The 18,633-nt window shown below is 44.1% G+C and overlaps 1 protein-coding gene across 1 annotated transcript in view; it reads right to left on the reverse strand.

Moving 5' to 3' along the window:
- Positions 1-18,633, reverse strand: part of rnf43 (ring finger protein 43) — a 96,219-nt gene that overhangs the window by 33,171 nt on the left and 44,415 nt on the right. The window contains exon 2 of the mRNA XM_030439127.1: positions 1,363-1,476. Within this exon, the coding sequence (XP_030294987.1) occupies positions 1,363-1,476 (114 nt within the window). The remainder of the gene's footprint in view (positions 1-1,362; positions 1,477-18,633) is intronic.

An 18,633-nucleotide genomic window follows, 5' to 3' on the forward strand; every position in this document is an offset into this window, starting at 1 on the left:
GTATCTATAGATCAGTGGGGCGGGTTAGCGTCAGACTAAACTGTAAACAAGTCCCATCCAGAGACTGGCTGACCCAGCAGCGCTGCACATCCCCGACCGTCTGATTCATCCTCTGCGAGAAAGGCCGAGAGCAGGCTCCTCAACAGCTGCGTGATGAATCCCCAATAAATCCGACAGGAACCGAAAAAAAGCTTTGAATCTCGCTGAAGGAAGCGAGGATGCAGGTGGCTGGAGTGGAGTTTACTGCAACACATACTTTCCAGACCAGCGAAAAACAACAAGAAAAGACCCCCGTCTCTCTCTCCCCCCCCCCCCCTCCTCCCTCCTTCACTCCTCCTGATTTCAAAGGCAATCCACAGGGAGGGAGAAAGCACTCGGAAGCAACAGCCTTTTGTTCATGGGTGCTTTTGCATGAGGGAGAGCCCCGTGTTATGTTTATGGGACAACATAGTGTTGCCATTAAGGCTTTAATCAAAACTGTTTTCTGGAGTCAGTCTTGAGTGACACCCCCCCACCCCCCCCCCCCCCCCCCCACCCCCCCACCCCCCACCCCGTTGGTCGGGTTCCCACTGAAGGAGCAACAGGAGGAAGAAAGGAGCGGGAAAGTGTGGGAATGTCTCTACATCGTCGCCACGGCGGGCGAGCTCCTAAACATGGCTTTAAATTAGGGGAAAAGAAAACACAGGCTAAAAAAAGGCAGTCGCCTTACTATACTCCTGCCTGCTAATTTGTCACCACTTGAAAAACGGGGCAAAAAATAGCAACAGTTTTAAATCACACTACTTTAAAGCCGGGAGATGCCAGCCAGTGTGTATGGTAGAATACTTAAAGACAAGGGGAGATTTAGGTCAACTCTGTTGCAACGCGCACATACATTTAAAGCATTGTGGGTGGAATCTATGGAGCTCTGGCTGCGTTCATATTAGAGGGAAGCAGAAATGGAGAACAGCGAGTGTCTGGTTCTGGCTGGCTGGGATCGGACGAGTGACAGCTGGGGCTTGAAAGCCTTACATCCAAAGCCAGGGCTCACTGCCACTTGCTACATAGCAGCGCTGAGCTAAGCCCACCCCCTCCTGTCCAAGCCTTCACTCTGAAAGATCACTGTCCCGAACAAAACATTAAGCTCCTGCCAAATCATTCCCCCTCTAAAACCATCTTCTCTTTAAAGTCGAAATCCAAGAGCGGAAGAGGTGCTGGAGAGATGACAAGATGGCAGAGATGCTTGATCTGTCTGCAGCCATGTCTGAGAGGGGACAGGGTCACGGAGAGGGGAGTTTCTCAGAGGATCCAACGAGGAGAAAGGCGTGAAGCTTATTGAATGGCATGTGGTGTGTGTGTGTGTGTGTGTGTGTGTGACTGTACCTTATCGAGCAGCGGCAGACAGCGGGGTACCCTGTGCTCCAGTTTGACAATGGTGATGAAGTCACTCTCTTGTCGCTCATCCTCGCTTGTGTTGCACAGAGACAGAGGGTGATACTGCAGAAAAAAGCAACATAGAGAGAAGGAGGTTAAGAAGGAAGTTTGAAACAACGAGGGTTTCTCAGGAGGGTTAATTTTAGGAACACACATAGGAAACGTTCCACGTAATAAGTAATTAAAACACATTGTTTCTCGCTTGTAATGATTAAAAACAAATGTCTATAGCTTGTCTATAAACAAGTGGCCTGTATCTCACTGAAGTGATCTATAACTGGACTCAAAGTACTGTAGTCCAAAACAAACAAAAGAAGAAAGGAAACATTTTGAAAAACAGATTTATTTATTTTTTACAATGGCAACAATGATATTCACGAAACACAAGAAGCTCTACAACAGACTGATGGATCTCTAAGTGCAAAATGAGAACTACAGGTGCTATTTTAACACAGAGAATAAATGGAGAATAACAGGTTTTTATGTTTTCCCCGTGCTTGTGTGGGTTTCCTCCAGTCAGTGCCCCTGACCATGGTGCTGGCTAAGTTCTGGAGTCAGTCCCCCGGGCGCGAACGCTGCCCACTGCTCCCTCGGGATGGGTTACATGCCGAGTTTCACCACGTTATACATTGTATGGTGTGACATAAATAAAGATTCTCCTTCTTTCGCTTTAAATTCAACAATTCAAACCTGATGTGACTTATCACTATAGAAGTACTAACTCAACAATACGCAGGACAAGTGCAACATGAAATTATAATTTCATATATATAACGTATTAATTAATAAGTATTTGAAATATTTGAATGAACTTTGGTGGAGACTTGCTCTTCTTTTCTGCACTGTTGCTGATGCATTACAGTCTAAACATCTTAAAGGGGCACTATGTAGTCTTGGAGAAGAAACAGTATTAATGAGGTAATAATACAAACTCTGAAATATTATTTTTCTCGTAACTGAATAAACAAGCTGTTCTCAGTGGAAAATAAGGTCAACGGAACACTGTTTGAAGCTAGAAAGGTGGCAGGGTCCGCCACATATATACAAAGTAAATCACTATGAAATGATGTTGTCCTTTAAGGTCAGTTTGTTCATTCAGTTTATTCATTCAGTCAATGAAGATCTTTTCTCATCTTATCAAAGTTTCTTCCCAAAAACTACATAGTGCACCTTTAAGTCTTCGGTGTAGCTTTAGGATTAGAGTAGGTATAGCAGGAAAGACACATTTTAAATAGACAGTATGTTACACGAGTCTCTCAGATGATCGAGTCGTTGTTTGTTGAACAACCACCACCATTACTGACAGACTAATCACACTATGCTGGGTCAGGTTGGTCCACTTCCTTCCTCACTCTCACAGACGGCAAGCAAATGTAACATTACCTTGAGTAAAATTATGTGGAGGTACACAACTTAAATAATTAAAATAAAACAAATGTTTTACACAATTCAAGTTGAATATTTGTCCTCTGCTTAGGAGAGGTGAAAAATACACCACAGCTGTGAACCAGTAAGACTAACAGTAAGAGGCATCCGTCTCTTCAACACTTGTTGGTAACACTGGTAAATTCAGTATTTCCACACATGTAACCTACAGAATGTGCCCCTAAGGATACGGAAGATTGGCACAAAATGTTTGAGACAAGCTTGTAAAAGACAATCTAGACGGCATTACTAAAGCATGTTTCACACCATCACCCCTTGATAGCCGCCTTTTATGTGTTAAATTAAGGTGTTTCCTTTCTCAACCGTACCCAGTTGAAATCAAGAGGGAAAACTTTGGCACCCTACGAAATCAATTACATGGATGGCTATGTTCACTCCCACTCAAAGCCTTGAGGACTGAAAGAACGAGAGATATTCTCTGGTAGGAACATTTGATCCCCTCTGAAAGGGAGGAAATTCGTAGCTGCTGAAAGGCTGCATTTAAGAGCTCAAGGGATAGCGGCAGTGTTTGCAAGTCACAGACATGCTGTCACGGGTACGAGGAGTTGCACGGCAGTCCAGGAGGGAGCGAACCTCTCCCAAAATGCCCCCACGCATCACCAATTTTCTCATGACGTCAACAAGTGTGTCGAAGCCGTGCTCCTCGTCCGGCCCGTGTTGCAGCTCACAGCTCAGCCGGCAGCACCCAGTCACTGCTCTCACCCACACACCCCAGCAGAGCGGTCCCACCCTGGCCTGGCCTGCCCTGCCCTTTACAGGCCGTCCCGGCCTGGCTCTGCCACAGTGGGCCTCTTCATGTGGCTGTGGGCTGAGGTCACGGGGCTCCCCCTCATCTCACCCAGCGGAAATCCCTAAATTAAAAAGACCCAAGGGTGACATCAACAGCTGGCACCCCGGTCCTGGGGAATTGACGTAATGCGCTGCAAAGGGCTGGTGCATGTCTGTCAGACGGAAGAAGGAGAGGAGACAGAAAGCAAACGTGGGGGACCAGAGTGGGTCATGGAGGGAAAAAAAAAGAGAGAGAGATGGGGAGTAGGTGGGAGGAAACACCTTGTGTATAGCATATACATGTATCTGCTATGAGTGTTTACATAAGTAACAGCAAATCTAATTGTGACCTAGAGACCAGTGATTACCAGCTAGGGGTGCTTAAAGCCCTGGGGATTGTTCAGTGGTTGCCGGTATATGGACTAATTATGGTGTAGTTCAGCTTATTTAAATACATCTAGATGACGATTTTGGTTAAAGAATTACATCCACATATTTGTGTTTTGGAGAAAAATAAAAGTCCAAACAGACATACAAAAAAAACTGTGTGTGTGTGTGTGTGTGGTCAGCCAGCCTGTGCAATTGAAAAAAACAAAAACAATCGTAACAATCATTGACTGCACAAAATAGACAACGCTTTCTGGTATGGAAAAGGGAAGCCAACGTGAACGTGCCTAAAACTCCACTGGTTTCAAAAAGAAGTCCAATTATATGTAAGCTTATGAGTAAATGACCCTACTTCTCGCTTGATTTCAATACCTCAGCAAACAGTTTCCTAATGAGTTTATGGTCTCAATCAACAGTTGGGAGTTTTCTTTAATACAGCAGGTTGATCATTTTGTAAACTATGCCCTCAGCTTCTTCCAGATCCAGAGCCCTGGTGTGGACAGAGTTGCGTCATCTCTGTTCACTCCAGTGGACCATTTTGTTTAATTAAGTACAAACTGATAAATATCGTACTTCTGTCTCTCTCTGTATTCATTGTTCCTGGAACAATCTGAAATCTCTGTGAATCACCCGACAATCAGTATCTTGAACTTCCGTTGCCACGACTCTCTCTACTCAAGGTCTCTGGTCAGATCGCATCAGGATATATTCATTGGGTAACAGTTCATCCACTTTTATGAAGCATAACTTAACATCAAATTATTTCGAGCATGGCGGGTGGTGTCGGTGAAGGGGTAGCTCATCTGACAAATACAAAGGGACTAACAAATCCTGGAAGCAAATCCAAAACAACTCTCTAGTTGAAGCTGAAATGTGACAATACTGATGGAACATTCTTCCCTGCGTAATGTCTTCAGACCCTCACTTGCCGCCTGCATGGCAGCCCCTGTTAAGGAGTGCAAGGCAGCCGGACAGCATGGACTCCTAGCCTGGCGTCCATCCTGCGCTGCCAGCTGCCTCTACCAGTCCACATTTACAAGGCCCAAATTAAAGGCCTTCAGTTGAACTTGGCCCTTAACAAAGAAAAAGAAAGAAAATAAAATAAAATCCTTTAATGACACTGCTCCACTGATGCCACGACCTCTGCTCTTTTTTGCTATAGGTTTGTTGGAAATGTTGAATTAGAGCGACACTCCACAGCAGAATCAGAACTTACTGTGGAATTACGATGCTTATTTTTCAGCTTACTTGCTCGTCTTTGGATCTTGTTGTGATATTTAACATGTCGATGCACGGTGCTGTGCAATTATACCTAGTAAAGCAGATAATAATCCCAACGCTGAGTCGAACGGGCTCAGAAGGAGCAGCTGGTTTTAGTTTCTTCTGGCTCTCTTGAGGCTCTGAGGGCAACCACCTCGATGGTCACAGTGTCTATGTTTTGCGTCGTTGACAAAACTAAGCATTATCTTCTATTTTAGATATGCCCACACCACTCACAATCAAATGGCTGTGAACGCTAACCATGTGCCACCATGGGTGCCATCTACCACTTAGAAACATGCTGCTGCAAGACTATAAATGGCAACCAGGACAGACTGAAACTTCTGAAACGTCTTCATTGGTTGATGGTTTTTTGTACGGCCCTGAGAAAAAGGGGCCTGGGAAACCAAATCACTGAGTCTCCATTTCACAGGGACTAGAAACCACAGAGCACGCAAACAGTTCCCCACAGACTGTTAACAATGCTCACTCCTCCGTTCCGCCTCCTCCTCCTCATCTGTCTAGATCTGTTGCAAAACTGACGGGGACATGTCCCTCGGTTCCTTTGTAGCCACGATTAAAGGCATTCCTTTCCAGCTCAATCAAAGACTACCCCAAAAATATTCCGGGGCAAGAAACTAACAGCCTCAAAAACAAATACACAGACAGAAAAAGGGGAGAATAAATAGTAGCTGCGGTGAGAAGTCAATAATATTTTTTTTCCACTCGCTTAGCCCTGCGGATCTTCTTTTTTCATCTGCCAATAATCAGCAAGAGAGCTTTCTAGTTTATCCGCTGCCAGCAGGGAACCGGGCCCAGGCAGTTATGTCAGTATGCGTTAGAGGGGGGAAGCAGAAAGGGCTCGCACCTCTCATCAAGCCCAACCACTCAATTACCAGCTGCTCAGGTCACAGGGTTAAGTACCGTTCGATGAAATGCTATATGTAAAGATAAATAATGAAGCAGATTGGCTTAGTCGGGGATGAAAGAAACATATCAGTGTGTGATTATTCTATCATGCAGTAAAAACCAAGACTGAGAGTGAGGGAGGCAACAGGCTCCTTCAATGGAGCCTTGCCCCCGAGGCCTGGAAAGCCTGCCAGGTTTAGTGCGTATCAGGGAAGAATTCAATCAACCCGGCCACATGTGAGCTTGCAGGCGCGCGCACACACGCACACACACACACACACACACACCTAAAAGCACATAGTATCTGTTGCCTGAGTTCTGACTGACCCACTTCTTCAGTGAGTGACTCAGCCTCCTGGCCTCCTGTCTGGGCTTTAAATCTAATGAAATCTCTTTGTCTCTCTCGGTCTCTTGAAACTCCACCATTAAACGCACACCTGTTATACCCAGTGTGCGCAAACACACACACACACACGCACACACACACACACACACACACACACACACACACACACACACACACACACACACAGTTACTGTACACGCACTACAGAAGGGAGGCCCCAAATACCTTTATTGGGGTTCTGAAGCTTCAGTGAAACTACCCATACATTTCGACCATGACGAAACAATACACAAATAATATGATTATGGTTATTATGAGAAACAAGAGCATGAGGGGAGTTAACAGCCACCGTCGCCACCTCCAAACTCTCAAAGGTCAACTCAATAAGTGAGCGAGTGATGGGTAGTTTAGAGCGAGGAGGGTCAAGAGTATGATGAACTGAGTAACACTTACCGAGCAATACGTTTAGAATCTGAGACCAGGCTGCCATCTGGGTCTCAGCTTTTGGTTGCCCTAGTTATCAGAATGGCTTCCATATTTAACAGAGTAGATCAAAGGGTAAATATTGAGTATTACAAAATAAAACTGTGGTTTTGATTCTTGCTCACAGCCACACAGAAGTTCAAAAAATGATTGGGCCTCGCCCCACATGAATCAATTTTATTTAGCTTCTATATCTGTCTCTGGAGGTGTAAATCAAAGCTTTTTTTTCCTATTCAACCTGGCAGAAGATTCTATAACCAGGGCAAATGTTTGTTTTATGCGGTTGCCAAAAGGAGCAACGAGACCGCATGTAATAGCCGAAGGAGATTTGAATCTGGTTGCCCGGGTTACTGGGCAACACTTACTGCGGATCCCTGCTAAGATTTGGCTTGGTGTGGCCGTTTGTTAAGGGAAGAGAAGGAGCCTGTGGTGAGACGCTGACCCACTGCTTCTCTGTCCTGCCACCGTGGTCTGTAAGAAAATGAGTTATTGAGTGAGTGCACAGCTATGTATTGTTGCTAGAGGCACCTGAGCTGCATGTGCTTGCATGTGAACATATGCACCTACTGACGGTGCAAAAAGTCCCTCTGTGGTCCTGCATGAGAGTGAATAACTCAGCGCTGTTACGCAGGAGTGTGTGTTTAAATCTCAGCGGTTACTTCGGGGGGGGGGGGGGGGGGGGCTGAGCCTTTTCTCAAATGTCATATCTGTCCTTGGACCAATAATCAGGCAGCGCTGGCTTCTACACAAACACTGTGGTCCAGCTCTCAGTGCCATAGATGACACAGATACACGCTCCTCATACCACACTCCTCAATCAAACAGCCTTTTATCTCATAACCCTACACTAAGTAGATTTACATGAAAGGCTGATAGGAGAGTGACGCCGGGTTGCCTGGTGCCAGGGGAGCAGAGCAGAGCAGAGGGTTTTTCTCTGTCAGAGCATCTGGAAAACTGGGCTCTGAGGCCCTCTCCTCTCTTCTCTTTGCAAATGCAAACTAACGCGAGGCATTACTGCTTTGGTCCTGTCAAAACAAAAGGCGTGTCATCTTTCCCTCCGCTTTATTGACAGTGTCAGCCCCATATCCAGTAACGGTTACCACAGAGAATGACTTAGGGAAACGTGATCCCATAATGAGGCCCAAATAATTACCACCAGCCCCAAATTTGCCCGGGCGCTTTCTTTAAGTGGGAGCGCTTCCCCCCAACTCCAAGCCCGTCAGACTGTCTCTCTGTTCTATAAAAGCGAGCACACAAGAGAGAAGAAAGAACCTGGAGAAGGAAGAGGAGCTGGTCTTAAAGAAAGGAAGCAGAGGAGTGAGCCTAAACGTTGTCAATAAGTCGCTGCCTACTTGCACTGGTGCCAAGTGGGGGAGTAAATGCTCAGTTTTTCGGATGTTACTTTTTTCTGTGATATATTGAAACTGACGCTTACTCAAATCCATCTTTTGCTCATTTTTTCTCTGCCCTCCTAAATAGTTACTTGCCTCGTTTCTAGTACATGTACAGGGTTTTAATCATGAAAGGCAGCACAAGGGTTGAACTTGGATGAACTGTGCCGCACCTGTGCTTTGATCAGCGCGGCAGATTTTCATTCAGGCATGCAAAAGTCATTAAAAAATATTGGATTATAGCGCTCAGTGGGAGTTATAATGCTATATGGGAAAGCAGCTTCTAATCTTAATTTGTCTCCAATGCATGTACTTACGATGTGTTCCTAACTCTTAAAGTTAAGTTCTTCTGGTATAGCTGTCATAAGCAACAACAAACACAGGTTGCAGAGAGAGTCAAACAGGATATTGGCAGATGGGACAGAGGCTAAACCGAAAACTCAAAGGACACATTTTTCCCAAATATTGTTTCAATCACTTAAGGCTATTCTGAATCCGCTGATGTACTGAGTGTTTATCATCTCATTACAATGAAATGTTCCTCTGGCAAACCTTGGGTCCTGGCATTCATATGGCTGCCACTTGACTTGCACCATCCATTCAAACACTGGTGCAGAAGCAAGTACATCCCGTCATGGCAATGGCACTCCCCATCGCAGCAGCCTCCCAGCAGGACAATGAACAAAAGACAAAGAACTCGACATGTCGACCTGGCCTCCCAAGGTCCCATATCCCAATCACATTGAGCATCCATGGGATGTACAGGAACAAGTATCATCCATGAGGGCCCCACTGTGGATCCGACTTGGCTCTGACCCTGTGAGGCATGGACACTGGACCTCTGGGGTTGTCCTGTGGTGGCGTTGGCAGTTGATCCTTTGAGTCCTGGGGGTTGCAGGGTGGGGCCTCCATGGATTGTACTTGTTCTGGCACGTCCGACGGATGCTTGATCAGATTGCGATCCAGGAAGTTTGTAGGCCAGGTCAATGCCTTGGGCCAATCAAGAGCAGTTTTTGTCGGCCACTGCCACCAAAAGTGCCATTGCTATGGGGCAGTGTTCTTGGTCAGGAATGGTGAATGGGTGGGTGGTGCATGTCAAGTACAATCCGTGTGAATGCCAGGAATCAAGGTTTCCTAGCAGAGCCTTGCATTGTAACGGCATAAACATCGTTTTTCACTTCACGTGTCCTTTTAATGTTGCTGATCGGTGTCTATGCTTGTGAAAGCAAGAAACCCCCACCCATCCTGCTTAAGTGCAACAAAACCCATCACGCAGTATCATTATTATAGCTGCTACACTAAATCAAGACAGAATTAGCCCCCTCTCTCTCTCTCTCTCTGGTGACAAGGTACTTAAAGCCACTCAGCAGGCAAAGTGTGTTAGTTGCACTGGGATCACCATGGAAAAAAAACTAAAAGATGGAGCCCAGTGTCCTTTTTACACTTCCTGAACAGGTTCTTTGTGGTTTTACACGAGCACAGAGGCTTGCATATATACACACCGAAACACACCACCAACAACCACGGCCACTCCATCAGCCTCAGGCCAGTGCTACACTATACATTTCAAAGCTCTGAGTTAAACATAAACACAGCACTTCCCTGTCATAACAAGTCAGTGGCTTGGTAACCCAGCAGTTTGTTAGCATTGCAGTGATCCTCCTTCCCCGTAGACACGGGGGCCACATGCACACGTCCTCCAGGCTTCCTCTGGCCCGTCCCTGGCCTGCAGGACAACTCTCAATCTCTCTCAGGTTCAACAACAACAGTCAGAGATAAAAACCCACACTTTTCAACATGTCAGTCACTCACGGTTTGGGAACTTAAGGTCAGCTATGTGGAAAGAGATTAGCCGAGAGAATGAGGGGAACTTTTAATTATAGGAGAAGGGTGAGACAGACAAACAGACAAAACGGAGAACGAGCTGTCTGTTAAAAGACAATATGTTCCTTAATTAATGTAAATGAAAATCTTCTAATTGCCTTTTTCGGGACTCTTTGGAAGATACCAATTTCAACTTCCTCGGGTATTTTGGGGGATTATGACAGTTACTCAAGAAACTCTGAATCAGAGAGAATTTTGTAGACTCAAAAAAAGCATCACGTCAATAACTTCAAAAAGGACAAGCAAATGATCACGTTTTGTTTTATGTATGGTTTGCGCAGTGTCCCAGCTTCTTGAAATCGGTGTTGTAGATCAGAATCGACTGGCAGAAGGTACACTTTCAATCTGAAACTAAAGCACAAAACAAAAAAAAAGTCCCACTCTCCACGCTAAGTAAGGACGGTGACACCAGAGTTGCAGTGTGGTTCCCTTTAAAAAGAGACAGGTGCCCTTTTAACACACTTGCACATAAAATAAAAAAAAACAGTAGGCTGCTGGGTGCTTTTAACATCCCTCTTTCATTTGGAAATGCAATCCCATGTCCGCCGCCCCTTGAACCCACCCACCATCTCTCTTTGCAGCACTGTGCCTGTTCTAAAAGAGGGGTCGAACTTTATTAGGGAATAAGAGAGGGAGCCATTTTTCTCTCCTTCCTCTTCCTCGTGTGCTCCTCCAGCTTTCCAACTGTTCTTCCAGTCAACCTCATAAAGCGAAGAAACCCTGAACGCAGAATGTGGGCTGAAACTGAATGCCACCATACACTGACAAATGCAGCCGATGAGCTTTTCTTTGTTCATAAAGCTCTGCGCGAGGACAGGAACGGCATAAAACTCCTGATGTGGAAGTGTAACTATACAACTGCCTCTAAAGGCACAGTGTGTCATTTCTGCCACTAGGGGTCTCCAAACAATTAAAAAATGTCAACAACCAATTCTGCCGGCAAAAATGTATCAGATCTGAATCTGACAGGAACGTTCATGGATGAGATAATGTATTAACGTTTTATTCATGTTACTGTGGGTTATGTTCCCAAATTCCCTTCCTCACTCTCTGACGTATCATCTGATGTTTGCCAGGAACCTTGAATAAAATTACACATTTTGCTGGGTTTGAACATTATCGGAGCATTCGGAATAAGGTTAGTGCACAACTCAACACACTATGTTATTCTTTTTTATGCAGAAATGTTACAGTTTGTATCTTTAAAGAGTAAATGGAGATCTGTTTGAAGAATGCAACCAATATGTCAACTTTCCACATTCTTATTCTTTTTCACAACCATTTGCTAGCAATGCGTGTTTTGATCAAAACAACATGAACATACTATGAGTGTTCTTTCAAAATGCAAAGTTGTGATCTTTGAGTTGATTTCTAAGTAGTCACATTAAAAAGTTCTGGCACGTGGCGCTGTATAACGTGTGTGGTTCACCTGTTGGCTGCTGAACACAATTAAAATGTAAAATAACTATAAACGGAGAAATTTAAAGCTCAGTTCTTGCGCCGTAAATCACTTCTCCGAAGCACCCACTGAGGCGTCCCCATCCTCCCATCTGCTCAAAACAAATGACAGACAAAATGACTTAACCCACCGACTTCCTCTTTCCTCACAGTTGATTCTTTTAACATCTGTACACTTATTATACGCTGCGAAACCTTTCCATTCTGACAAGACGTGGAGCAGCATGTTCGGCGTTAAATCTTATTTTCCTAGAAAGAAGAAATCGGCCATAAAACAAAGGTGACGCTAGAAAATAACTTCTTAGAAAGGTCTCCCCGGGGGGGAAAAAGGATTTCAAGATTAAAAACTCCTTCAAAACGCAACTTGTTCGGATGATCATTTTTACTGTGCAGTTGTCATTACCTACTACTCTCTCATGGAAGATCTCTAATTAAATCCAGGAGAAGATCCTGTGGTGAGCAAAAAAGAAACAAAAAACAGTCACATAGTTCTCCACAGATGTCACCGTCCACCACCATTCCTCCACTCCACCCCACAGGGAATCCCATAATCACCTGTGGCCGATGTCGGAGAAATGCAGTCATAAAGGCAGAGAGCGAGTAAACACAACAACTAAGTAAAGGCCTTCTGCATGTTATTTTTGCTCTCTGCAAATGTTTATGTGACCATATTGCCCAGGCACACACACAGACACACACACACACCGCATCCTTAGCAACCCCGCCAGTAAATAGTCACAAAAACATCAGCAGAGAGGTCCTCTGATGTGGCCGCTGACTGCTTGCAACACACCTTGTAATTGGCAGCATAATTGTTTTCTTTTTCGCTGCTATATTTCACTTTGGCTCTGAGGCAGGCGTTGAAGCAGCCTGATTTATGCTCGGGGAATGCGCTGAGAGCTTTTCAAGACGACTCAGCGCAGATGTTTCTGTCCGACATCGCTCAGATTGACATTTTGTGCATCTGGATATCCACCTGAGTCCGGCTGCGAGAGAGGGGAAGCGGGAGGCTGCATCTCCTGCCCTCCTGCGGCGCTACGGTGCATGTGATTCCTTCCCCTTCACCTCCTCCTTCCTCGCTGAAGGTGCCCCTGCTGGTGGGCGCTCCGCTCGCAGCTGGGTCCTGTCTTGCTTTAATGGCCAAATGGAGTGTACAGTTGTGTGTGTGCACAAGTATGCATGTACTATATGGGGAGGGGTGGAGGGGAAGGGGGGTGTTAGGGTAAACGTCGCTGAGGCGTGGGCACGCAGCCAGGAGCAGGGAGCTCCTCGTGGAATGCCGTGGAAAAATGAGACAGAGGAATGCAGACTCCACTGAGCAGTGTAAACAGGCCGTGTTCAGAGAATGCTGCCATGCCGCTTTGAAGTTCCTTCATCTCCCTATCACACACACACACACACACACATACACACACACACCCATGACCCACTGCTGTGTGATTAACGGAGAAAGCCTGATTTTAATTAGTGACCAGTAAGTTCTGCTTTTTTCGGCCGCTGACGTGAGCACAACCTCAACGGCGCTGCGTGTGCGGCATCTGTGCATTTTCAGCCCTTGCTCGATGTCCGCCCGGCCGGAACTTACACTCTATTTATTACTCAAACACAGATGCACTCACTTCAACACACAAGCACACATATGCACCCACGCACATGCCTGCACAGTCACATACAGCACGTCCTCACGCACACACACACAAACATATACAGACACTCACACCTGCTCCCCCTCTGCATGCACCACACTTCAAGGCTTCCGGACGCGCTGACGATACTGAGTTTTATGAGCCAAGTACATCTATCTCCTCAGACTCTGTCCGACGCTCCCTTTTTTCAGCCCCCACACACCCCTCCACTCCTAGCCCCGCTTCAATATGGCCTTTCAACATCTTTGTTGAGCGTGCGGCAGCGATATCAGGCTAAGAATGTCTCCGGTGTAGACAGCAGACACGAAGGCACCGGAGCCTCTACCTCAGCGTCTGAGCCAGCCGGCTGAGGAATCCACTCAAGTGGGCAGGTAAACACTGCTGCCCTTTGGAACGCCACTCTCTCTTACAACAAGTGTGTGTGTGTGTGAGAGAGTGTGAGAGTGAGTGTGGATGTGAACAAGTGGTTTATCAAAATCACTCTCACTTAGGAGTGCAAAGATATGCAAAACTGACATTTAATACATGTTGTGGTTTTTGAAAAAATACAAAAAAATTTAGTTTTTTTCATCTATTAAAACAGATACACACCCAAAAATGAAAAATTAAATTAAGGCATTGACACGTCTTGATTTGGTATTTGAAAAAGGTCAGAAATATTCTAATACACTTACATAAATATAATTTTAAAATACTATTAAATACACACAAAAGAATGAGTATACACTAAAAAATCTGTCAAAGTGACTTTACTGAAAAATCAAGGAAACTGATTACCTCAAAATGACCAAGTAATGTAGACAAATCATTTTGTTCAAAAAGTTTTTAGCTTGTACGATTTAAAATAAATAGTTTACTTGTCTACTGTCTACTAGTCTCTACTTCTAAGCGGTTCAGTTTCCAGGTTTTTAGAAAGTAAACGTTTCAAATTTACAGTGTATGCACTTTGAGCAGATGGATATGCTGAGTAATGACACACATGTACAGCTACAAGAGACGCTGTCATAAATAAATGAGCATGTCTGATGCGGTTTCTGTTTGATCCACTTATCTCTATCTTGGGTTGTCAAGAGTGACGAAGTAGTGACATCACTTCCTGGCTAGCAGCTGATCCATTAGCTTTTGTAGGTCATTGTAATCTACTATTGGGGATTTCTTTCATCTCTTTGTTCTGAGAAAATGAGATGTTTTTAATGGTGACCATCCAGATTCTAACATAAACAGAGATTTATTACAACACCTTCAATTAGATCAATCTGTGATTTTAGAAAGTTAAATGACAGCTCATTTGTTTGGCACAGTAAACTCGCATAATATATCTTTTTATTAAGTTTTATTAGTTATTTTTGACTTTATATCCAGGGTTGCCTTCACTTAGAGTAGGGCCGGGAAATATATTGATATTATTCTGTTAATGAACTTTCAGACTATGTAACATTTTCCATCGTTATATTGTGCTGTGGCGTAAGTGTCGTCTTTTCCTGGTTTTACTTTTTCCATTATTTGCCTTAGCCCCCTTATTCATTATACACACATTACTGATGATTATCTATCGTATGTCTCATTGTGTTATCATTTTGTTGAAATACCAATAGTCATTCCTACTGTATTGATGCAGGAGTATTGAGGCGAGGCATTTCGTGAAAAATATATAAATATATATAAATATTAAAAATAACATTGTTATAGAATTTATTTTGCCCGTATCAGTCCAAACTGACAGAAATGCTCTGTTTAAAAATTAATTTTCTCCTTTCCTCAGTTACATGTTCACCCCTGGAAGCAACCAAGTACACCAGTCTGATCTGTCGGCCACTGTGCAGCTCTACTGGAGGAACTGGGGTTTGCTCCAGGACACCTCATTGGAGTCAATGAAGGACAGGCAAGCAGAGTCAAGTCAAGTAAATTTCATTTGTAAATTGCAATATCATAAATAACACCCTGTACAGCACACAGCACTGATATTTCACTTTCCCCTCGGCCAGATTTATCCTACCATTCAACTATTTAAAGGTTCTTCCTTATCCATGATACATTATCCACCCTCTTTCCTAACTTTGTAGCTGTTTCTGATTTCTTATTAAAAAAATAATACAAAATAACATTACACTGCTTCTGAACACGTCTTTTCTAGATACATGGCATAAACCGAGCTGTTTAACTGACTGTTGAGCAAGATCTTTAGTTGTTCGGTAGGCTCTCTCAAATCTACTCTGCACTCCGGTTTCTCATAAACTTCTTTCTAGCTAAACAGGCTTGGCTAACCTTGACTAGCGCACGGTTAGCTAACACAAAACCAGGCACGTTGCCAAAATGTTTCTTTTGAATTTAGGGTATGTCCCTGCTGAATCAGACTGTAAACTGTAATTAGGCTGTATTAGACTCTGAAAACTGTTATTATTTAAAGTACTTAACTGACACAAGCTATGGGCGAACTGAACATTTAGGATAGTGCCCTATACAAGCAAACTGAATTTAATTGAAGGCAGGATTTGAGGATCCTCCAAAAGTCAGACGTATTCCTGTAAATAACAGTGCTTATCTTCAGCGGCGGAAGTCTTAAATACTGCACGCAGAGGGTCGCGCGATAACATCTGCCTGCTTCGTTAGCAGCAAACACTCAACACGTCCATATATACACTCATAAAAGTCTCCGTAGTGTATATACACATAAATCTCCTGTCCTACTTGGTAACAGTCTGTATACAGTACACACACAGACACTAACAAAGTAAAGTTGAGCTGTGTCTGCTGCTGCTGCTGCTGCTGCTGCCGTCTGTCATAGGAGGGCTTTCATTTTCACAGAACTGTGCCATCTCAGGGTGAAGAGTCTGAGTCCCATGAATGAACCCAGCTACACTCACCTACTGTAGTTCTGTCTGGGCGCCAGTGAAATAACAACTATTGAGATCGAGCAACATTCAGAATATACTCCTTCAAGAGAACGAAATAGCTTTGCACAAATGACGTTTATTTAGACCTCATTCCTCATTAAAATATATTTGGCGCATAATTACAGAAGAGGAAGAGTATGTCGAGTGCGTCGAGCCAAACTCGATCTGCCTCAGACAACAAAACACAAGGCGTTCTTCCACCGCAGCGGCAACAGTATGGTGAACGACTTCCTACTTTGAAGGCCTCTCAGCAGCCTTCCGCTCTCCCTCTGTATTCTGCGGGATGAAAGGTCGGGAAGCCCGGAACCTGTCATCACCGCCGCGCTGTCATATCATAGGGAAGCTTTTAAATTGGTACTTGTGCTGCCTGGTGGAGCAGGTCTGCTGGTGTATTCTCATACTCGCTAGATAAATCTCTTCAGCAGGGACAGTCTGTCTGTGATTTAGGGGCCAGCCGATACCGCAAGTGGACACCGCTGAACGACTGGTCCTAAGTGAGAGGGACCATTACCTCCATGGTCAGGAGGTAAGGTACATTGCAGTTCATCTACCTCAGCCTTGCCTTGTACTCTCCTCCTCCTAATCCAGGAGCTCTCTCGGCCCGCAGACACAACATTGCTGTTTTTCTGCAGATTCTTGGCAGCCACAGAGAGGGCCTCGCAATTCAATCACAGGCAAACCCAGACTGTCTTACGTGCATTTTTTTCTTTTTACTATCGTTGGCCAGGGCTCACGGTAAACAGTGCCGTGTCCTCTGTCGAGGAGAGAAGGTATGTCCCTGACAAAAAAGTGCGCCTTCCTTACTTTGCTACTGTCTTTTAGCCTCTGGCAAATGACTAAGGAGTTCCTTAAGTCATTTCCTGGTGGAATATTTGTTTCAGTCTCAGCTATTCATGGGGTTACCCTCTTCACTTTTGAATGCTTTCTTCTGGGCACCATCAAAACTAGTCCTTTTCTGTCCTGTCCTTGTCTTTAAGCAGGTATATTCGTCATTGGCCACCTTTGTTTTCTAATACGGTGGCTAACCCAGTGGCTCCGGATACATCATTGACAGACACAGGGAGAGTTGTCAATCGTCCCATATTCACAGGCATGTCCAGCTAGCCTTGAGCACGTAAGCAAGGTGATTCTGGCCTGCCACCAGCAACCTTAGTCAAATTATAGGTATCCTCCAGATGGTAGACACCATGCTAATAGATAGTGGAAAGTATTTAACTATAGCTATTCTGGTTCCTCCACATCACACTAAATTCCATAATGATTATTCTGGCACGGAGACAACTTAGTAGTCATAATCAAATAAACTGATTGGTAAGTTTTTCTGGCATAAACACAAAACATTGCTTGTCCCCCCTCAAATGTAAAGATTTGCTGCTTTTCTTCATTTCTATCACAGTACAGACTGGGGATTGAAGTTTGATACCTTAATGGCACTGATGTGTTGAAAAATGTCTTGTCATTCTATACCAAATTTCAATACCTAAGGAGTTCATCTCATCACTTTCAGTGAGCCATAAGCATGGCCGTGCCGAGATTTGATAATGCTGTCAATTGGCTGTCTCGAGGCATGCAGGAAAAACACTGGGTTACGCCCAGAGACAGAGCTCATATGTGTAATGTGATAAAACTTTTCATAAATTTTCTATTGAAAATCGTTCAGGAACCGGTTATGAAGTCAAGGGAAAAAAAATAATCTGACAATACCCAACCCATGTTAATTACATGTTTTTGGGTTGAAACTGACACAAACAAAGACCTCGCTGACTTTTCTCTCCAGTTTTGCATAATGGTAGGCAGAGTTGTATGGGGTACCTGAAAGTCATACTTGACTAAAAGTTAAGATATTGTGTTAAATTATTATCATAAAAATTATTACTTCGATAAAAGCGAGAGTAAGCCATACAACTAGTACTTCATTAACTCTTTAAATGTCTGATATTAAATGTACTTATTAAGTATCAATAGTTCTGCATGCGTCAGGTTGACCAAATTTTTTCAGACTATTGAAATCAGTGTTTGTCTTAGCTGATTGCCAATAAAATAAAGTAATTTGAAAAAAAATTACTTTGGCTCTTTTGCAGCATGCAGTCTGCAAAGTAACTTGCGACTAAAGTTGACAATAAATGCAGTGGAGTAAAAGTAAAATATTTGCTTCCTAAAGGTAGTGGAGCGGAAGTGAACAGTAGCAGAAAATTGGAATACACATAAAGTACAAGTACCTCAAAACTGTACTAAGTACAACTGAGTAACTTGAGTAAATGTAATAAGTTACAATCCATCCCTGCTGGTGGGTAACATCACAGCTGTGACAGCTGTGTGAAGATTCATTATGGCCCAGGATTTACATG

Source organism: Sparus aurata, chromosome 13, assembly GCF_900880675.1.
Source record: "Sparus aurata chromosome 13, fSpaAur1.1, whole genome shotgun sequence".
NCBI lineage: Eukaryota > Metazoa > Chordata > Actinopteri > Spariformes > Sparidae > Sparus > Sparus aurata.